A 23690-nucleotide genomic window follows, 5' to 3' on the forward strand; every position below is an offset into this window, starting at 1 on the left:
TAGGGCAGTGTGTGTGAGGATGGTGGAGTGTGTGGGGGTGGGGTGATGGTGGGGGTGGTGTGGGGCAGTGTGTGTGAGGGTGGTGGAGTGTGGAGGGTGGGCATGACGGTGAGGGTGGTGTGGGGCAGTGTGTGTGATGGTGGTGGAGTGTGTGGGGATGAGCGTGACGATGAGGGTGGTGTGGGGCAGTGTGTATGATGGTGGCATGTGTGGGGGTCAGCATGACGGTGGGTGTGATGCAGGGCAGTGTGTGTGATGATGGTGGAGTGTGTGGGTGTGAGCGAGACAGTGGGGGTGATGTGGGGCAGTGTGTGTGATGGTGGTCAGGGTGACAGTGATGGAGTGAGTCTGAGGGGGTCAGGGTGACGGTGATAGAGTGAGTGTGAGGGTGTCAGGGTGACGGTGATGGAGTGAGTGTGAGGGCGTCATGGTGACTGTGATGCAGTGAGTGTGAGGGTCAGGGTGAGGGTGATGCAGTGCGTGTGAGGGGGTCTGTGTGTGGGTGAAGGAGTTAGTGTGAGGGGGTCAGGGTGAGGGTGATGGAGTGAGTGTGAGGGGGTCAGGGTGAGGGTGATTCAGTGAGTGTGAGGGGGTCTGGGTGACTGTGATGGAGTGAGTGTGTGGGCGTCATGGTGACTGTGATGCAGTGAGTGTGAGAGGGTCAGGGTGAGGGTGATGCAGTGCGGGTGAGGGGGTCTGTGTGTGGGTGAAGGAGTTAGTGTGAGGGGGTCAGGGTGAGGGTGATGGAGTGAGTGTGAGGGGGTCAGGGTGAGGGTGATTCAGTGAGTGTGAGGGGTCTGGGTGACTGTGATGGAGTGAGTGTGTGCATCAGGGTGAGGGTGATGGAGAGAGTGTAAGGGGGTCAGGGTGACATTGATGGAGTGAGTGAGAGGGGGTCAGGGTGACGGAGATGGAGTGATTGGGAGGGGATCAGGGTGACAGTGACAGAGTGAGTGTGAGCTTGTCCGAATGACGGTGATGGAGTGAGTATGAGTGGATCAGTGTGACGGTGATGGAGGGAGTGTGAGGGGAAAGGGCGATGGTGATGGAGTGAGTTTGAGGGTGTCATGGTCACTGTGATGGAGTGATTGTAAGGGGGTCAGGGTGACGGTGATGGAGTGAGTGTGAGGGGGTCAGGGTGACTGGGATGGAGTGAGTGTGAGGGGGTCAGGATGACGATGACGAAGTGAGTGTGAGGGCATCAGAATGATGGAGGTGGTTAGAGTGAGTGTGATGGAGTGAGTGTGAGTGGATCAGTGTGACGGTGATGGAGTGAGTGTGAGGGGATCAAGGTGATGTTGATGTAGTGAGTGTGAGGGGGTCAGGGTGACGGTGTTGGAGTGAGTGTGAGTGGATAGGTGTGACAGTGATGGAGTGAGTGTGAGGGGATCAGTGTGACGGTAATGGAGTGAGTATGAGGGAATCAGTGTGACAGGACAGAGTGAGTGTGAGCTTGTGCGAATGACGGTGATGGAGTGAGTGTGAGTGGATCAATATGACGGTGATGGAGTGAGTGTGAGGGTGTCATGGTCACTGTGATGGAGTGATTGTGAGGGGGTCAGGGTGACGGTGATGGAGTGAGTGTGATGGGTCAGCGTGATGGTGATGAAGTGAGTGTGAGGGGATCAGAGTTACGGAGATGGTGTGAGTGTGAGGTGGTCAGGGTGAGTGTGATGGAGAGAGTGTGAGGGGGTCAGGGTGGCGGTTATGGAGTGAATGTGAGGGGATCAGTGTGACTGTAATGGAGTGAGTGTGTGGGGATCAGTTTGACGGAGATGGTGTGAGTGTGAGGGGGCAGTGTGACGGAGATGGAGTGAGTGTGAGGGAGACATGGTGACTGTGATGCAGTGAGTGTGAGGGGATCAGAGTGACGGAGATGGTGTGAGTGTCATGTAGGTAGAGTGAGTGCGATGGAGTGAGTGTGAGTAGATCAGAGTGACGGTGATGGAATGACTGTGAGGGGATTAGGGCGACGGTGATGGCGTGAGTGTGAGGGGGTCATGGTGAGTGTGATGGAGAGAGTTTGTGGGGGTCAGTTGACGGTGATGTAGTGAGTGTGAGTGAGTCAGGGTGACAGTGATAGAGTGAGTGTGAGGGGGTCAGGGTGACAATGATGGAGTGAGTGTGAGGGGGTCAGAGTGACCATGATGGAGTGAGTGTGAGGGGGTCAGGGTGACCGTGATGTGGTGAGTGTGAGGAGGTCAGGTGACAGTGATGGAGTGAGTGTGAGGGGGTCAGGGTGATGTTGTTGGAGCAAGTGTCCGTGGGTCAGACTTACAATGATGGAGTGAATGTCCGTGGGTCAGGGTTATGGTGATGGAGTGAGATTGAGGGGGTCAGTGTGACGGTGATGGAGTGAGATTGGGGGGGTTAGGGTGACAGTGATGGAGTGAAATTGAAGGGTTTAGGGTGACAGTGATCGAGTGAGTGTGAGGGGATCAGGGTGACAGTGAGTGAGCGAGTATGAGTGGATCTCTGCCTGCTTGGCACACCAGCCTCATTCCTTAAGAAGGGCTTATGCCCGAACCGTCGATTCTCAAGTTCCCCGAATGCTACTTGTCCTGCTCCATTTATCCAGCGCCACATTTTTCAACTCTGGTCTCCAGCATCTGCAGTCCTCACTTTCTCCTGAGTGTGAGCGGGTCAGGGTGAGGGTGATGGAGTGAGTGTGAGGGGGTCATGGTGAGGATGATGGAGATAGTTTGAGGGGGTCAAGGTGACCATGATGGAGCGAGTGTGGGGGAATGAGTGTGACGGAGATGGAGTGAGTATGAGGGGTTCAGGGTGAGTGTGATGGAGTGAGTGGTCAGATTGATGGTGATGGAGTGAGTGTGAGGCGGTCAGGGTGAGGGTGATGGATTGAGTGTGAGGGGGTCAGGGTGACGGTGACGGTGTGACTGTGAAGCGGTCAGAGTGAGGGTGATGGAGTGAGTTTGAGGGGGTCAGTGTGATGGAGTGAGTGTTATTGGCCAGGAGGACGGTGATGCAGTGAGTGAAGGGGTCAGATTGAGGGTGATAGAGGGAGTTTGAGGAGGTGAGGGTGATGGATTGAATGTGAGAGGGTCAGGGTGACAGTGACGGAGTGAGTGTGAAGGGGTCAGGGTGATGATGATAGAGTGAGTGTGAGGGGTTCAGGGTGAGTGTGATAGAGTGAGTGTGAGGCGGTCAGGGTGATGGTGATGGAGTGAGTGTGAGGCGGTCAGGGTGAGGGTGATGGAGTGAGTGTGAGGGGGTCAGTGTGACGGAGATGGAGTGAGCGTTAGTGGCCAGGGTGACCGTGATGCAGTGAGTGAAGGGGTCAGATTGAGGGTGATGGAGGGAGTGTGAGGAGGTCAGGGTGAGGGTGATGTAGTGAGTGTGAGGGGGTCAGTGTGATGGAGATGGAGTGAGTGCGAGGGGATGAGGGTGACAGTGATGATGTGAGTGTGAGTGGGTCAAGGTGACATGATGGAGTGAGTGTGAGGGAGTCAGGGTGATGGTGATGGAGTGAGTGTGAGGCGGTCAGGGTGAGGGTTTGGAGTGAGTGTGAGGAGGTCAGGATGACGGTGATGGAGTGAGTGTGAGAGAGTCAGGGTGACGGTGATGGAGTGAGTGGGAAGGGGTCAGGCTGATGATGATAGAGTGAGTATGAGAGGGTCTGTGTGAGGGTGATGGAGTGAATGTGAGGGGGTGATGGAGATGGAGTGAGTGTGAGCGGATGAGGGTGACAGTGATGGAGTGAGTGTGAGTGGGTCATTGTGAGAGTGATAGAGTGAGTGTGACTGGGTCAGGGTGAGTGTGATGCAGTAAATGTGAGGGGGTCAGAGTGAGGACGATGTATTGAGTGTGAGGCGGTCATGATGACTGTGAGGCGGTCATGATGACTGTGATGGAGTGAGTGTGAGGGGGTCAGGGTGAGGGTGGTGGAGGTCAGGATGACGGTGATTGACTTAGTGTGAGGGGGTCAGGGTGACGGTGATGGAGTGAGTGTGAGGGGGTCAGGGTGAGAGTGATGTAGTGAGTGTGAAGCGGTCAGGGTGACTGTGATGGAGTTAGTGTGAGGTTGTTAGAGTGATGGTGATGGAGTGAGTGTGAGGGTGTCAGGGTGAGGGTTATGGAATGGGTGTGAGTGGGTCAGGGTGTCAGTGATGGAGTGAGTGTGAGTGGGTCAGGGTGACGGTGATGAAGTGAGTGTGAGGGTGTCGGTGTGATGGTGGTGGAGTGAATGTGAGGGGGTCAGGGTGATGGTGATGGAGTGGGTTTTGGGGGATTCAGTGCGACGGTGATAGAGTGAGTGTGGAGGTGTCGGGATGATGGTGATAGCGTGATTATGAGGGGTCTCGTTGAGGGTGATGGAGTGAGTGTGGAGGGTGTCAGCGTGACGGTGATGGAGTGAGTGTGGAGGATGTCAGGGTGACGGTGATGGAGTGAGTGTGAGGGGGTCAGGGTGAGGGTGATGGAGTGAGTGTGAGGGGGTCAGGATGAGGGTGATGGAGTGAGTGTGAGTGGGTCATGATGAGGGTGGTGGAGTGAGTGTGAGAGGGTCAGGATGAGGGTGATGGAATGAGTTGAATGTGAGGGGGTCAGGATGAGGGTGATGAAGCGAGTGTGCGTAGCAAAACTACTAACAGGGAACATTCCAATTCTCCTTCTTGTTATCAGAATTTTGTCCTTTAAATTTGATGGGCCGGGATCTCATACGAAGACTGGGGTTAGATTTGTTCAGTACTCCGACGAGCTTGCAGATCATTCAAAGGGAAGATTTACCAGGGCAGGCTGTAAAATATTACCTACGACCCCTGATGTATGTCTATGAGTGGTTATTAATCCAGAGGGCGATAAGTTCAGTGAGCAATTCACTCACCATGGAAGCAAGTAGCTATGTTAATCCTACTAACACCGATTTTCTTGCTGGAGACATGCTGCACTGCACAGCACACATACACCATGATGGCCCTGATGGAAAATATGAGAAGGATTGGTTCAGGAGATTGGTTAAACCAGATCACTTGTTATTTTGCGATTTTTATTGGAGTGATCACAGATGTGCAGTCAGTGTGAACTTAACTAAGGTATCTGTAACAGTACGTAGACCCTATCTTTTTGATGTGGAAGGCTCTGTTCCTCACGTGTCACTGGCGAAGGCGTTCAGTAACAGGTGGCAGGATTTGGGAACATGGGTTATAAAGGCACAAAGTACGAAAGGTTGAGTCATCAGGGACGATGTGGGTGTCTGGTTCAATGCAGATTTGCGAACATATAGGAAGAAACTAAATTGACTAACTCAGGCAGATAGGACAGTCCAGGTAACCCCCACTCGCCCTGAAAAGCCTAGGGGGATAGCCTGGCGTTTCCCTAAGATAAAAGTCTCAGACCCAAGATTAAAAATGGACCCTACTGAGTTGTGGGCACAGGGCAAACATGATGTGGGGCTCATACGGGGCTGTGAACCCATAAGGATAACTGCTAAGTCTGAGTATCGTCCTTACAGAGCACAATACCCGTTAAAATCCAAAGCCATAGAAAGAATTACTCCAGTCTTTGAATCCCTCCTAAAGGCTGGAGTGATAATCCCCTGTGAAAACTCATCGGTGAGAACCACGTTTTTCCGGTCAAAACGGCAAACATTCCTGGTGAACCAGAGGAATGGAGATTTGTTCAAGGCCTGCAGGCAGTCAATAATGCTGTTGTTCCACGCGCCCCAAATGTTCCCAACCCCTACACTATATTAGCTCAAATTCCATGGGACAGGAAATGGTTCCCTGTTGTGGATTTAGTAAATGCCTTCTACAGTGTACCGGTGCACCCAGATAGTCAATTCTGGTTCCATTTTTCAATCAAAAGGAAATCATGTACCTTCACACGAGGTTACTGTGAGTCCCCCACCATATATAATGGGGCTCTGCGCAGGAGTCTGGAGACTCTTGTTCAAACCTTGGGGTCAGTGCGTCTGCAGTATGTAGATGATTGCTTGATAGCGGCACCAACGAAGGAACAATGTGGAAGGAGACCCTTGCGTTGCTCTGCCAGCTAGCGCGGCAAGGGCACAAAGCCAGTCTCGTAAATCTACAATTTGTGCAACAACAGGTGAAGTTCTTAGGTCACCTAATATCTGAATAAGGGAAGGCTATTGGTCAAGACGAGTTCAAGCAATCCAGCAAATTCCAAACCTCACACGAAGAAACAATTGTTGTCCTTTTTGGGCATGAGCTCCGACTGTAGGATGTTCATCCTGCATTACTGCAACCCTTGAGGCGTCCCTCAGTGACATAGCCCATGGCAAAGGGTTGCAGAACCAGAGTACGTTGCAGTGGACCCTAGAGGCCGAGAGTGCCTTTGTTGAATTAAAAAAGGCGCCTCCAAACTACACCCACACTGGGAATTCCGAATCCAAACAAGGCTTTTGTACAAACGGTGGATGACAAGCATGGCTACATGACATTGTTGCTGTTGTAGGATCATGGGGGGAGATTGAGGCCGGTAGCATATTTTTCAGCTAAACTAAACCCCGTAGCAGCAGGATTGCCTAAATGCCTGTGAGCTGTGGCTGCAGCTGAAAAGGCTTTTGTAGCATTCAGGGATATAATCGGCTGTGGTGAATTAACCCTTCTGGTCCCACATGCAGTATCCTTACTGCTTTCCGAGCAAAGGACAGCACACATGTCAGCAGCACGTAGGCTCCGATACAATACTGTGTGATTGGAGATGCCTAACATTACAATAAAGCGATGTAACACTGCTAAACTTCTCCCCACAGAAGGAGACGGAGACACACACGGTTGCTTCGCTGTAACTAATGAAAATTGCAGCCCCAGACCAGACCTGCAGGATTCACCATTTCAGACTCCAGATATGCAGAATTTTGTGGCTGGGTCAGCATTCAGGAGCAGGAGATAGGCCAGAATTGTGTTGGGTATGCTGTAGTGACTATCTACGAGGTAGTCAATGCAGGATCACTCCCTTCTCATCGGTCAGCGCCAGCAGCGGAGCTGATTGCCTTGACTGAGGCCTGCAAATTGACTGAGGGAAGGACAGTGAATATTTACACCGATAGCAAATATGCCTTTGGGGTTGTACATGATTTTGGAAAATGTGGAAACACAGGGGCTTCTTGACCTCCACCGGAATGCCCATCACACACCGTGACCTGATTTCCGACCTCCTGGAAGTGGTCCTGTTGCCTAAATCAATCGCTGTGCGTACGTGTGAAGCCCACACGAAAAATAATGATTTTATTTCCCAAGGCAATGCAAGGGCAGACTCAGCAGCAAGAACAGCAGCCCAGCAGCAGCCAACTGAGCAGATTGACATGTGCATGACAAAAAATTGTTCCCCAACAGATGTACGGGAGTTACAGTCACAGGCCACACCGGAAGAAAAGCGTGTGTAGACAAAAGCAGGATGCAGTGTGAGGGAAAGAGTATGGTGTGGCCTCACCACACACTTCACATTCAACAACCAAGTATATGAACAACTCAACGGCACACCCATGGGCTCACCCATCTCTGGACTCATAGCAGAAGCGGTAATGCAAAGATTAGAACAAACAGTCTTACCGCAAATTCAACCCAAACTCTGGGTCAGATATGTGGATGACACCTTTGTAATCATTAAAAACACAGAAATGGAGAACACATACCGGATCATCAACGCCACACTCATAGGAATCCGATTCACTAGAGAGAAAGAAAAGGACAACCAACTTCCATTCCTCGACGTGATGGCACAGAGAACACCTAACGGAGAATTCACCACAGGAAAGCCACACACACAGACCAAGTCCTGAACTACGAAAGCAACCACCCCAACACACACAAAACAAGTTGCATAAAGACACTGTTCAAAAGGGCCAGAACACACTGCAGCACACCAGAACTGCAAAAAGAGGAAGAAGAACACCTCTACAATGTATTCGTCAAAAACGGATACCCGCGCAATTTCATCAACAGATGCCTAAGGGAAAGACAATGGAATGAGGACATGCCACAACCCAAAGGACTAGCCACTTTACCATACATTAAGAACATTTCGGAACTGACAGCCAGACTACTATGAAAATTAGGACTCATAACAGCACACAAACCAACAGCCACGCTCACAAAACAACTCACCAGGACAAAGGACCCGATACCGAGCATGAGCAAAACCATCACAGTATACAAAATCCCATGCAAGGACTGCACAAAGCACTACATAGATCAAACAGGAAGACAGCTAACGATCTGCATCCATGAACACCAACTACCCACAAAACTACGCGACCAGCTATCCTTCGTAGCCACACACGCAGATGACAAGCAACATGAGTTTGACTGGGACGTCATTACTATTATAGGACAAGCCAAACAGAAAACAGCCAGGGAATTCCTAGAGGCATGGCACTCATCCACAGATTCAATCAATAAGCACATTGATCTGGATTCAATATACCGGCCACTGCAGCGGAAAGCTGGAACTGGAAACCTGAAGTGGCAGATTCAAACCACTGTAAATGTCGGAGGAAAGATCACAGAAGCGCTTCACAGGAGGCTCCAAAGCACTGAGGATGTCACCTAGACAGGGGAGGAAACGTCTACAACACAAATTCCCAGCTCGGCGAACAGAACCACAACAACGAGCACCCGAACTACTTTGAATACCATGTTATAAAACAAATTGGTTTGAATGGTGTTAAGTGAACCTGCTCGTTCAGTTATTGTAGTTAATGTGAGTCTCCATGCATCAAATTATTTCATGAAAAGGTTTACTTCCTATTAATAAGGGGCTCTTACAATGTTATCACATAGTATCAGTAGGAACTTCAACTTCAGCACTAACCAGGATCAACAGATCAAGAGTGAGGGAGGGAAGAGATCAGAGTCTGAGAACAATGCCCTGCAGTACTCCAACAGTGGAGCAGAATATGAGAACAATAGACTGGAATGTTCCAATACTGACCAGGAGTTTATATTTGGGTCTTCACAATCTTCCTCAAGATTGGGCGAATCTTAAGAGTGCTTTGGCTGATTCAAGCTGATCTCTCCTCACTGTTATTTTTGGTAAGTCTTTCTATCTGACTATGAATTCAATAAACTTTGTTGAACTAACTTACTGTCCTCATAATTTCAATACTGAAAAAAAAGGAAGCTGTTGCCATGACTTCTGTCTGCACACTCCATTCCTTACCAAACAATTTTAATGCCAATATCTGAAGTGGAATCAAACTGCTTATAACTCCAACAATCACTTTTGCTCTACGCTGATATCTATTTCCATATCCTGTCCAGCACCAATCCTGTTCACTACTAACACCACAATATCTCAAGTCGCCCCTTTTGTCTCTGTCTAGCTGCTGAATAAACCATCATCTGCACCTTCAGTGCATCCAGATTCAACTGTTCCTATTCTCTTCCAGCCACAAAATAATTTGACCATAAATGTTGAGTGTTCTCCCTGAAAGGTGCTGACTTCAAGAGAGTCAGTGGGATTGTGATAATATCACTACACTTGCAATCAGAGCTCCAGGCTATTACCATGGTTTCAAATACCCCCACTTCACCACCACCTCCCCACCTCTTCTCCCTCCCGCACCGTCCGCCCCCCCCCCCCCCCCCAACCCACACCCCGAATATCTGGTGGTTTTTGAATTCAATTACAGTCAGGAATGGCAACAACACGTTGTTGTAGAAATTCCGGTTCATTCATGCCTTTTTAGGGAGGGACAGCTACCATCCTTTCCAAATCTGACATCATGATTCCAGACTCTGACAAATGTCTTTGCCTCTTTGTTGTCCACTAGAATCACCAAACAGACCATTCAATTCAGGGCTGAGAATTATGGAATCAACAAGACGAAGAGGCCTGTCGAGGCTTGTGTACTTTGTGTGAATGTTGTGTATATTTCTGATCACCACACTACCAGAAAGATGTGGAGGCTTTGGTTTACCAGGATGTTGGCTGGTTTGGAAAGTATTGGCAATGAGGGCAGATTGGACAAACTTGTGTTTTCACTTGAACACTGATGAATGAGGGGGTGACTTGAAAGAAGTTTAAAAAATTCTGATCGCATGGACAGAATGGATTGTCAGAGCCTTTTTTCCCAAGATACTAATCTTAATTACAAGGGGATATAGTTTTAAGGTAAGAAGGGAACATTTAAAGGAGATGTGAGACAGCTTTTTTACACCAATGGTGATAAGTACCTGAAATGCGCTTCTGAAAGGTAATGGTGGAGGTGGATACAATAGCAATGCCTTGAATAAGAAGGGAATCAAGGGATATGGACCATGAAAAGATAAAAGGTTTTTCATTTGCAAAGGCATCAAGTGTGAGCACAGTCTTGGTGGGCCGAAGGGCCTGTTCCTGTGCTGTGCTGTTCTTTGTTCTCTCTTCTCTCTTTCCTCTACATCTGTTTAAAGAGTTGCATCATCTCCTTGGTGCACTGTACAGTAAGCTCGAAGCGCTGAATGCAAGTTCCTATGCAACTCCTTAGAGGGGCTAAATGGTGTATTCCTGTGCCTCAGTAATAGCCTTGAGGAATTCAGTCAGAGACGTGTTGTGTGACATTACATGGAGTTAGTAGCACCGGTTGGTCATTCGGTCTCTGCTACACCATTCAGACATATCAAAGCTGATCTGACTGTGGCTGAACCTCCCTGTCCATCTCTGTTCCCAATAACCATGCGCTTCCTTGACCATCAAGGAGCTACTGAGTTCAGCCTTGAATATCTTCACTGCTCCCTGCAGATGAGAATTCCACATTTAGCACAGCCCTCAGGACAAAGAAGCATCCTCATCTCAATCTGAAATGGGAGCAGCCTTACATTTAAAGTGATTGTCTGCACCAAATCACCTTCTATTTGTGACATGATGCAAAACAAATAAGAACAGACGTAGACCATTCAACCCCCTCAAACCTGACCGACATAAGCACCGGCTCTTTAGTTGATCAAATATGCATCAAATTCAGCCTTCACTGCTCTCTGGGCAACACATTATCAGATACATCCTTATCTCAGTCTGAAATGGAAGAGGCCACATTTTCAAGCATTCTACAGTTCCCCTAGTTCGACACACCCGCACGTGGGTAGCCATCCTCTCAGCATCCACACTGTCAAGTCCTCTCAGGGTCAGTTATGTCTCAAAATGATCATGTCTATTTCTGCTGAACTTCAAAGGTTATACATCCAAACTGCGCAACATTCCCACATGGGATGAACTCGTCATCCCAGGAATCAACTGAGTGAGCTGTGTCCATACTACTCCTCATGTAATTAAATTCTTTCTGAGGTAAGGAGATTACAAAAGCCTCATACAGTCCTCCAGCTGTGATCTCAGTAAAACTGGGAACAACTGCAGCAACGCTTCCTTCATGGGTGACTCCTTGCAATTGAGACTAGAGCTGGAGGACACTTGTTATTTTTTATCTGAAATAAGGCAACTTTGATTGGTTACAGAAATGAAGAGAATCTTTTCCTTTTCTCAGAGTGCTGTGAGGCATAGAATTACAGAATAGCATCCTTACAGTGCACAAGATACCATGTTGTCCCTCAAGTCTGCCCTGACCTCAGGCCCAGCACCCCCACCTTATCGCTGCAATTCCCAGAGCTAATCCAATGACCCTGCACAATCCTTGTCACTCTGGTGCAAATATATCATGGCCAATCATCTAACTTGTACATTTTTGGACTGGGGTACAGAGTAGAGACCCATGCCGACACAGGGAAAATGTGCAAACTTCACACAGACTGTTGACCCAGACTGGAATCAAGCCCATGTCCCTGGCGCTGTGAGGCAGCAGTACTAACCATTAAGGTACTGTATCCTTACCTCCAAATTAATGTATAATTTGTTTGCTTGCCTTCCTCACAGTTAATGTAGTGATGATCATCATGCTGCTTGATAAAGATTGTGGATTGTCTCCATGTGATACCCGTTACCTGGTGGCCATGATAGTGTCACGTCTACTGGTCCTTATTCTCAACCTGATATTGAGACACATTCCGATTATTTATTAAGAACACCACAGTTTCCTGTGGGGTACCCCAAGTATAATATCTATGCTGTACTGCTTTATGTCGGTCGGACGGTCCTGTCTGGTTTGCCATCACTTTCACCTTCGATTGATTTGTGGCCATTTGTTGCCGGAAGCTGAAAATTAAATATTGCAGTTAGAAAACTTTTCTGGGAACAGTGACTGTGCTGAGCTGTTTAAAGAACATCTTCTGGTACTTTATGCTCCCAGCTCGGTATTGGCTGGATAACGCCCCCGGCTTTGTGATGTAACAATCAGTGTTTATTACTCTTGAGTTTGGATCATATTTGAGTTCTTCCACCACATTCTAACCCTGACTTTCCAATTTCCCCTGATTCTGCTGCTCAATGTTTTCATCATCAGACACATGTTACTGACCAGCAGAGCCCACAGGAGACCAGTGGAGAGTCTCACAGGGACACCGAAATGCAACGCTGAATTAAATCCATCTTGTTACTGTTAGTGTTAACAATGTATTCGATATGGAGCCAAATGTTTGTGATAGGCTATTGGTCTACGTATCAACATGAGTTGTGCTGGAATTAGGATTCATGATGCAGTTTCTCAGTTGCTGCATGGTATTTTTGCCATTACCGTGACAAAGTTCAGGCAGCAACTGAAGAAGTTGCTGAAATATCCCTTCACTCTAATCAATGAGTGAATCAATCAAATTCATTTGGTGTGTACTTATTGAGCCGAACGGCCTGTTTCCGTACTGTAGGGATTCTATGAGGACATAGATGTGTCAGTGTTGGACTGGCCAAAGTTTAAAATCACACAACACCTGGTTATAGTCCAACTGGTTTATTTGGAAGTACACTAGCTTTCGAGAGCTTCATTGGGTAATTAGTGGGGCAAGATCATGGAACACAGAATTTACTATAAATTCGGTGTCCTGTGATCCTGCCCCACTAGCGACCTGATGGAGGAGCAGCGTCCAGTCAGTCCAGGTTTTTCTCATTTTAATTCAAATTCACAGCAATGAAGCAGCCTATCACAATGGTAACAGACTGAGGACAGGTGACTGAGGTGTCAGTGGGGGAACACTTTGGGGCCAGTGACCAAAGTTTGATTAATTTTAAAGTAGCAATGGATTTGTGTGTGGGAAATCATGTCTCACGAACTTGACTGATTTTTTTGAAGAAGTAACAAAGAGGATTGATGAGGGCAGAACAGTGAACGGGATCTGTATGGACTTCAGTAAGGTGTTTGACAAGGTTCCCCATGGAATACTGGTTAGCAAGCTTAGATCATATGGTATACAGGGAGAATTAGCCATTTAAATTGGCTCAAAGGCAAGAGGTGGTGGTGTAATGTTGCTTTTCAGACTGGAGGTCTATGCCCAGTGATGTGCTCCAAGGATCGGTGTTGAGTCCACTGCTTTTCATCATTTATGTAAATGATTTGGATGCAGACGTAGGAGGTATGGTTAGTAAGTTTGCAAGTGGCAATAAAATTGGAGGTGCAGTGGACAGTGAAGAAGGTTACCTCAGAGTACAATGGGATCTTGATCAGATGGGCCAATGGGTTGAGAAGTGGCAGTTGGAGTTTAATTTAGATAAATGCGAGGTGCTGCATTTTGGAAAAGCAAATCAGAGCAGGACATATCCACTTAATGGTAAGGGTGTGTTGCTGAACAAAGGGACATTGGAATGCAGGTTCATAGTTCTTTGTAAGTAGGGTTGCATGGAGATAGATAGTGAAGAAGGCATTTGGCATGCTTTCCTTTATTGGTCAAAGTATTGAGTATCAGAATTAGGAGGTCATGCTGTGGCTGTACAGGACATTGGTTAGGCCACGTGCAATTCTTGTCTCCTTTCAAACGAAGAATGTGTGAATCTTGAAAGGGTTCAGAAAATATTTACAAAGATATTGCCAGGGTGGAGGATTTGAGCCATAGTGAGAGGCTGAAATAGGCTGGGGCTGTTTTCCCTCGGAGGCTTAGATTAGATTACTTTACAGTGTGGAAACAGGCCCTTCAGCCCAACAAGTCCACACCGACCTGCCGAAGTGCAACCCACCATAACCCTACATTTACCCCTTACCTAACACTACGGACAATTTAGCATGGCCAATTCACCTGATCTGCACATATTTGGACTGTGGGAGGAAACCCACGCAGACACAGGGAGAATGTGCAAACTCCACACAGTCAGTCGCCTGAGGTGGGAATTGAACCCGGGTCTCTGGCGCTGTGAGGCAGCAATGCTAACCACTGTGCCACCATGCTGCCCACAAGCTTCTCTAGTTTCATAAAATCACGAGGGGCATGGATCGGACGAAGTCTTTTCCCTGGGGTGAGAGAGTCCCAAATTGGAGGGCATAGGCTTACAGTAAGAGGGAAAGATATAAAATGGACCTAAGGAGACAACTTTTTCGCATAGAGGATGGTGTGTGTATGGAATGAGCTACCAGAGGAAGCAGTGGAGACTGGTACAATTACAGCAGTTAAAAGGCATCTGAACGGGTATATGTGTAGTAAAGTTTAGAGGGATACAGGCCAGGTGCTGGCAAAAGAGACTAGATTAGGTTAGGATATCTGGTTGGCATGAATGAATTGGACCGAAGGGTTTGTTTCCATGCTGTACATCTCTATGACTAAGTGCAGTATAAGAGAGCATTCAGGGCTCCCTTAGTGACAACAAGGGAGTGTTTGCACTGTAGTGATATTTGCACTCTAAATCTACATATCTGTACATGACAAACACCTCAAAGTACAGAGACCAGGAGGGCAATCTGTCAAGACTTGAATTCTCTAACCAGAGACTGTGAGAACGAGAACATCTTTGGGGGGCATGACAGATGGATGTAGCTTCATAAATCAAAACACGTGTATCCTTCAGCTCCTTTGTTAAAAAACACTTCCTCATTTAAACTGACTAACAGTTCCAGTATCCACTGTCATTTGTGGAAGAGAGTTTCAAACCTCTCACATCCTTTGTGTGTAGATGTGCATCCTAACATTTCTCCTGAACGCTCTGGCTCTCATTCTCAGACTGTGCCTCCTCGTTAGAGAATTGCCAGCCAATGGAAATCATTTATCTTTTTCTGTTAATGACTTGGAGGACTTCACTCAGATCAGCCCTTAACCTTCAAGATTCTTGCGAACACAGGCTTCATTTGTATATAAACAAACAGAAATTGTTCAGCAGTTCTGGCAAGCATCTGTGAGAGAGAAAGTAGAGCAAATGATTCAAGTCCGGAGACCCTTCTTCAGAACTAAGTTGCATGATCTCCCTTCATACCTTCAGAACATATGAAACCAGAACAGCTGACAGAATATTGAAGTCAGGAAATTCTGCAGCAGCAGTGACTTTGGGAATCTCTGTCAATGGAAAATTGTTGAACACATCGACCTGGACCCAATACAGCGGCCATTGCAGCAGACAGCTTGTACTGACAACCAGAAGCGGCAGATACAAACCAATATAAATGCGGGAGGAAACATCACAGAAGCGCTTCACAGGAGGCTCCCAAGCACTGAGGATGTCACCTAGACAGAGGACGAAACGTCTGAAACACAATTTCCCAGCTCGGCGAACAGAACCACAACAACGAGCACCCGAGCTACAAATATTCTCACAAACTTTGAACACCTCTTCTCCATCCTGTCTCAGACTTTGCGTCTCATGCTGTCCCTCCCTCAATCTCTCTGTCTCTCACAGCAGCCCCTCCTTTCTCCGCCAACCCCAAAACCCCATCAAACAGTCCCCCGTCTCTGGCTGTCCCACTCCCCCCTTGTCTCCAAATCTACCCCTTCCCATGTAGACCCACAGCTCCTGGGCTGGAGGACATCGTGCAGAGACTAACATACCTTTTGATTGACTGCTGTCATGCACAGAAGGATCTCACTCTGCAACCTTTCCCCAGCCACACACACTGCCCTTCTCCCTCCATATGTGTCTTTTTTCCTCTCCCTGTTTCTCACTGCCCATCTCTCTCACTTTCCCCACTTTCTCCATCCCTACTCTCTCCACATCGTTCTTTCTCTTTTTGTCACCCTCCCCTTCTCTTTTTCTTCATTTCAGACTCAATGAGAAAAGTACTCCCTCCCCACAGTCGGGGTAAAAGCCGGGAAAGACCAGGAAACGGTTGATCCCCCGCATTAACTGTACAGCATCCAGCGACACAGAGACAAACTCTTCTCAATGTCCCATCCCCTGTCACTGGGACAGAGCAGAGGGGTCCAGGAAGAAAGAGGGAGAGAAACTACAAGAGAGAAAGAGAGACGGCTAGACAGACAGTGAGAGGGAGGAAGAGAACATGAGAAAGATGGGCAGGCAGAGGGAGGGAGAGAAAGTGAGAAGAACTGAAAAAGAGCAGGAGAGAGGCAGAGAGAGAGAGAGGAAAACCCCAGGAAGAGAACTACAATGTCAGACAGATACAAGGTGAAAAAGGGGAGGCAAAGACAGGGAGTGACGGTCAGATAGACAGCAGGAGAGAATACCCCGGGAGAGATATAGGACAGAGAGAGAGAGAGGAGTTGCAGCAGTAGCATAGAGCTGAGAGAGTGGAGTCGGGGGGGGGGGGGGGGGGGTGGGCTGCTGTGAAGCAACGAAAATGATTTACAGACAAGAATAGAAAGATCCCACAGAGCTGAGAGAAAGATGCAGGGAGAGAGATGAGCAAGTTGTTGGTTTTGTGGAAGATTGAATGATTAAGCATTCCTGAAAAACATGGAGGGGTGACAAAGGGGCAGAGTGTTGTAGGAAGGGAACCTGCAGGGAAATGTCAACAGGGCAGAGATATGAAGGATGTTGAGAGATAGGGATTGAAGGAAAAATGTGGAAGAGACAGCTGGGAACACAGAAATATACATAAGAGCTCTCATGGGAGTGGGAAGCAGTAGAGAGATTGGTAGGATCAGACTGTGCAGCTGCCCTCTCTAGCATTTTGTGCCTTTGTCTCTCCTCAGTGTAGAGCTCGCATCTTGGGGTAAAATTCCCAGAGCCAGCCTGAAATCCACAATGTGTTTGTGTGTGTGTGTGTGTGTCTGTGTGTGTGTGTGTATGTGTGTATGTGTGTATGTGTGTCTGTGTGTGTGTGTATGTGTGTGTGTGTTTATGTGTGTCTGTGTGTGTGTGTGTGTGTATGTGTGTCTGTGTGTGTGTGTGTGTCTGTGTGTGTGTGTGTGTGTCTGTGTGTGTGTGTGTATGTGTGTGTGTTCGCTCTCTCTGGTTCCAGCTCCTGTCTGATGATTCCTCATGGCAGAATAATTTGATTCTCTGTCTCTGTACTGTCCGGGTTTCAGCTCCCAAATGAAATGCTAAATCATGCACGATCCTATTGAATAGTAGAGCAGGCTCGAGGGGCTGGATGGTCTCCTCCTATTCCTATTTCTTATGGTCTTATGTTGTTAACACTACCTCCCAGCTCTTGGCCCATCCACTGGAGGTTATGACTCCACAAGGGACTGATCTGAAGAGTGCTGCACTCTTCCGTGAGTCTCGGAGGGAACCAGCCTGATTTGGATTGGAGTTGCAGCCTCTCAGTGAGAAGTGAAATATCCTTGAGGTTCCCCTCAGTCTCTCACTGTAAGGTGTAGCAGGCCAGTCTCTGGGAAGCAAACAGCAGGCCAGGTCTGCCATGACCTCCAGCTCCATTTCAGAAGGCCACATGGGAGGGGCTTGTTTCCTTCATCAGCTTCCCGTGCTCTCCCTTTTGGGTTAGGTTGGGGCCGAATGGCCTTGCTCCTGGCTCCTATTGAGGTGCATCTGGCTATGATTGGGTTATCCAGGGAATGCCATGGAGTGAAGTCCGTTATCTCAGTTGGCTGGACAGTTGGTTTATAATGCAGAGTAAAAGCAATAGCGTGTGTTCAATTCCCACACCAGCTGGGGTTACCCTGAGGGACTCTCCTTCCCAACCTTTCCCCTCAGCTGGGGCATCGTGACCCTCTGATTAAAACACCACCAGACACCGCTCTCAAATGAGGAGCTGCACTTTGCTCTGGTAAGACTATGGTGACATTACATTGGTTTGTACCTGGGGCACTGTGTGCAGGACTAGTCACTGCATTGCCAGAGGGATGCTAGTGTGTGGGGAAGGTTTACTGGATGAATCCCCACTGGAATGAACGGCACACTCTTTCCCCCAGTTAATTCACTCTTGCAGCCTTTGTGTCTTTGGAGACACGAGGACCAATTCACCTGAAGCAGCAGCTAGATTTTATATTCATGGGCTAGTTGGCTAGTTTACATGCACACACACACAGACACACTCCCTCAAACACACACAGACACACTCTCACACGCACATACACAAAGCACCCCGCCACACACAGGCTCTCTCACACACACAGACACATGCTCCACCAAACACAGACACACTCTCACACACAAGCACACACTATATCTCTCACACACATATACGCACAGACATACGCTCCCTCAAATACACATACGGACACACTCTCTCACATATACACGCAGACACACTCTCTCTCTCACACACAGACACACACTCTCTCTCACATACACACACTCTCTCTCATTTACACACACACACTCATTCTCTCACACACCCACTCACTCTCACGCACACAGACACTCTGTCTCTCTCACACACACACTCTCTGTCTCTCACACACTCACAGACACTCTCTCTCTCTCACACACACACTCTCTGTTTCTCACACACAGACATTCTCTCTTACACACATACACACAGACACACGATCCCTCAAACACACATAGACACACTCTCTCACACACACACATAAACACACAGTTACTCTCTCTCACACACACAAACACACGCAGACACACGCTCCCTCAAACAGACATAGACACACTCTCTCTCACACACAGACATTCTCTCTCACATACATACACACAGACACACTCTCTCTCACACACACACATAAACACACAGTTACTCTCTCTCTCTCACACATACACACGCAGACACACACTCCCTCAAACACACAGAGACACACTCTCTCACACACACATAAACGCACAGTTACTTTCTCACACACACACATACACACGCAGACACACACTCCCTCAAACACACATAGACACACTCTCTCTCACACACACACAGACGCACACACTCTCTCTCACACACACTGACACACACTCTCTCACACACAGACTCTCTCTCTCTCTCACACACATAAACACACAGTTACACTCTCTCTCACACACACATACACACGCAGACAAACGCTCCCTCAAATATGCATAGACGCACTCTCTCTCACACACACACGGACACCCACACTCTCTCTCTCACACACTGACACACACACTCACTCTCACACACACATGCACGCAGACACACAATCGCACAGACACACACACACTATTTCTCACATAAGACACACTGTCATACAGACACACAGACACATATACACATAGACACACAGACACACACACATAGACACACAGACACATTCTCTCACACACACAGACACACTCACACACACACATACACACTCTCTCTCACACACATACACACTCTCTCACACACACCCTCACTCACACACATGCACACAGAGACACACACACCCTCAAACACACACAGCCACACACTCTCACATGAACATGCACTTTCTCTCTCATGCACACATATGCAGACACACAGAGATACTCATTCATCCACTCTTTCACACATACAAACACGGGCAGCCTCTCTCTCTCTGTCTGTCTGCCTCTCTCTCTCTCTCTCTCTCTCTCTCTCTCTCACACACACACACACACACACGCACCTGTAAAGGCATGGTTGAGGTATTGCTGGAGAAATGATTTCTCCGAGGACTGAACCCTGATCTCGCATGATGACTGCTCCAGGGGGACAGACAGCAGCTACAGATGACCTGTTGGATCTTCCTGTGCACCTCCTCTTGCATCGACAGCATTAGTCTGTTTGGGTGCCTGCTTTTCTAAAATGTCTCCAAGCAACAAGTGACAATAGATTGATGAAAGTTTTCCCCCAAACCATGTTTCAGATACATTCTGCTGTTATTTTTCGCTGATTGTTTAAAATGATCTGAATCTTTTGAAATGGGGAGTGGCTTCCATTTCAAATTACGACTCCAGAGTGCCTCGGGGACCCTGAAAAAATGATCAGGAAATTGCATCTGTTCCTTTCTATCCTTTGCACTCTGTACCACCAGATAGTGCTCCCTCAGTAACTCGGATAGCTCTCCCTGTATACCCCAGATAGTTCTCCCTCAATACGTCAGATAGTTCTCCCTCAGTACCTCAGATAGTGCTCCCTTAATACTTCAGATAGTGCTCCCTCAATACCTCAGAAAGTGCTCCCTCAGTACCTCAGAAAGTGCTCCCTCAGTACCTCAGATAGTGCTGCCACAATACCTCAGAAAGTGCTCCCTCAGTACCTCAGAGAGTCCTCCCTCAATACCTCAGATAGTGCTCCCTCAATACCTCAGAAAGTGCTCCCTCAGTACCTCAGAAAGTGTTCCCTCAATACCTCAGATAGTGCTGCCACAATACCTCAGAAAGTGCTCCCTCAGTACCTCAGATAGTTCTCCCTCAGTACCTCAGATAGTGCTCCCTCAATACCTCAGAAAGTGCTCCCTCAGTACCTCAGAAAGTGCTCCCTCAGTACCTCAGATAGTGCTGCCACAATACCTCAGAAAGTGCTCCCTCAGTACCTCAGAGAGTGCTCCCTCAATTCCTCAGATAGTGCTCCCTCAATACCTCAGATAGTTCTCCCTCAATACCTCAGATAGTTCTCCCTCAATACCTCAGAAAGTGCTCCCTCAATGCATGTAAATTGTCTCTCAAAATGCCCTCCAACAGCTTACCCACCACTGCCATCAGGCTCACAGCTCCATTGTACAATGGCTGTTCCTTACTTCAATAATGGTACATCATTAATCACCCTCCAGTCTTCAGGCACCTCACCCGTTGCCACTGATCGGTCCATCTGAGAAGGCCATCTACATCCTTCTGTAATCTAAGGCTATCATCCTCAGTATTTATCACCCAACCAATCTTCATATCATTCATGAACCCAATGATTAACCCTCCACCATTCAAATCTAAATCTTTTCTAGCAATCACATCACAAGACCCCAACAGTGAGACATGAACAGACAGAGATTTCTAACTGGGCCATCACTGTCTGCTTCCTGCCACTCAGCATTCTACGCCAAATTCCTTGGATCTTGAGTTTTTATGTTCACTATCAGTTTCCAGTATGGGTCCTGATAAAAGCCTTACTGACCTCCAAGCAGGCGACAGGAAAGTATTGCCCTTATTTACACACCTGGTCACCTCCTTAAAAAGTGCAATCCCATTGGTCAGACCCGACCTCCCCTTAACACAACCATTCTGACTGTTCTTCATGATCTCCAGCCTCTTTAAACGGTGATTAATTCTAACTCCCAAAATTGCTTCCAACAGACGTCCCACCCACGGTATTAGCCTGACTGGCCTGTAGCTCCCATGTTCCCTCTTGGATAACAGGACCACATGGTCAGTCCGACGACAACCCTCCTGTGGCGAGAGGGGATTTGAAAATGTTTGCAAGTGTGCCTGCTATTTCCTCCATCACCTAATTCGGTAAACTGAGATACATTTCCACCGTCTTTGGAGATCTACTGGGTTGTAAGAAGGCCAGACCACTCAGAACCATCTCCCTCTATATATGCTAATTCATTTAATTGTATCACAGAGCATCTTCACGATTTCATATCAACCCTGTCCCAATGAGCATTGACAAAATGCATCCATTCACTACAGCCTCTGGGTCCATGCACAAATTCTCACTGTGTTCCACAACCTACTCTTTCTCTCATTATTAATTCACCCTTAATGTCACTGTAAAGTCCTTTCAGGTTTTTATTTCCTCTCTTAGCACTCCTCGCTCCCAGGCAATTAGCCTGCGATATGATTTGGAGGAGTGTGGGATGTCATTCTGGATGTGGATTAGCATTGGGAAGCTCAGAAATAAGGAGCACTCGACTGTGCTGAGTGTGGGGCAGTGGGATTCATTTGGGATGAGCACACGGAAGCTGAGGAATAAACCTCAGCCCTGCAGCATGAAAATATCCCGTTGAGCTGGCAGGTCAGTCACACGAAACGAAAACTTGATCCCTGGGAAAAGAGGGTGGTAACCAAATGAAGACGGTCTGTTTGAACACAGTCTTTGGAATCTGGACGTGGGAATCATTGGTGAGCAGGGTCTGTAGGAAGCAGAGGCAGAAATGTACTGAACAATTTCAGATATTCCTCATAGACCACAAGACATGGGAGCAGAAAATAGGCCATTCAGCCCATCTGATAGTGTGGCACTCACTCAGTACTGACTCTCTTACAATGCAGGTATCCCCCAGACTGATGCGCTGACAGTGCAGCACACCCTCAGTAATGACCCTCTGACAGTGCAGCGGTCCCTCAGTACTGACTCTCTGACAGTGCAGTACTCCCTCAGTACTGAACCTCTGACAGTGCAGCATTCCCTCAGAAGTGAGCCGCTAACGCCACAGCATTCCCTCAATACTGACCCTCTGACTCTGCAGCATTCTCTTTGTATTAACATTTCTACAGTGCAGTACTCCCTCCGTACTGAACCTCTGACAGTGCAGTGCTCCCTCAGTACTGACCCTCTGATAGTGCAGTGCTCCCTCAGTACTGACTCTCAGACAATGTAACGCTCCCTCAGTACTGATCCTCTGACAGTGCAGTGCTCCCTCAGTACTGACTCTCTGACAGTGCAGCATTCCCTCAGTACTGACCCTCTCACAGTGTGGCACTCCCTCAGGACTGACCCTCTCACAGTGCGGCGCTCCCACAGTACTGACCCTCTGACAGTGCAGTGCTGCCTCAGTACTGACCCTCTGACAGTGCAGCGCTCCCTCACTACTGACTCTCTGACAGTGCAGCGCTTCCTCAGTACTGACCTTCTGAAAGTGCAGCATTTCCCCCAGATTGACCCTCTGACATTGCGGCAATCCCCCATTACTGACCCCCTGATAGCGCAGCGCTCCCTCAGCAGTGACCCTCTGACAGTGCAGCATTTCCACAGTACTGACACTCCGACAGTGCGGCACACCAGCAGTGCTGACTCTCTGACAGTGCAGCTCTCCCTCAAACTGACCCTCTGACAGTCCAGCACACCCTCAGAACTGACGTTGTGATAGTACGACACTCCCCCAATACTGACTCTCTGACAGTGCAGCACTCCCTCAGTACTGAACCTCTGACAGTGCAGTGCTCCGTCAGTGCTGACCCTCTGACATTGCAGTACATCCTCAGTAATGACCCTCTGACAGTGCAGCACTCCCTCAGTACTGATCCTCTCACAGTGTGGCACTCCCTCAGTACTGACTCTCTGACAGTGCAGTGCTCCCACAGTACTGACTCTCTGGCAGTGCAGTGCTGCCTCAGTACTGACCCTCTGACAATGCAGCGCTCCCTCAGTACTGACCCTCTGACAGTGCAGCGCTCCCTCAGTACTGACCCTCTGACAGTGCAGCGCTCCCTCAGCACTGACCTTCTGAAAGTGCAGCACTCCCCCCAGATTGACCCTCTGACTCTGCAGCACTCTCTTTGTATTAACATTTCTACAGTGCAGCACTCCCTCCGTACTGACCCTCTGACATTGCAGCGTTCTCTCAGTACTGACCCTCTCACAGTGCAGCATTCCCTCAGTACTGACCCTCTGACTGTGCAGCACTCCCTCAGTACTGACCCTCTGACAGTGCAGCGGTCCCTCAGTACTG

The 23690-nt window shown here is 48.3% G+C and overlaps 1 protein-coding gene across 1 annotated transcript in view; it reads left to right on the forward strand.

Moving 5' to 3' along the window:
• Positions 1-11975, forward strand: part of LOC148146479 (putative G protein-coupled receptor 139) — a 68259-nt gene extending 56284 nt beyond the window's left edge. Inside the window, exon 3 of the mRNA XM_087998642.1 lies at positions 11830-11975. Coding sequence (XP_087854768.1) covers positions 11830-11975 — 146 coding nt within the window. The remainder of the gene's footprint in view (positions 1-11829) is intronic.
• The last annotated feature ends 11715 nt before the right edge of the window (positions 11976-23690 follow it).

Source organism: Chiloscyllium plagiosum, unplaced genomic scaffold (genome assembly GCF_037043375.1).
Source record: "Chiloscyllium plagiosum isolate Xiang-an unplaced genomic scaffold, Cpla_swu_hap1 HiC_scaffold_21, whole genome shotgun sequence".
NCBI classification, from domain to species: domain Eukaryota; kingdom Metazoa; phylum Chordata; class Chondrichthyes; order Orectolobiformes; family Hemiscylliidae; genus Chiloscyllium; species Chiloscyllium plagiosum.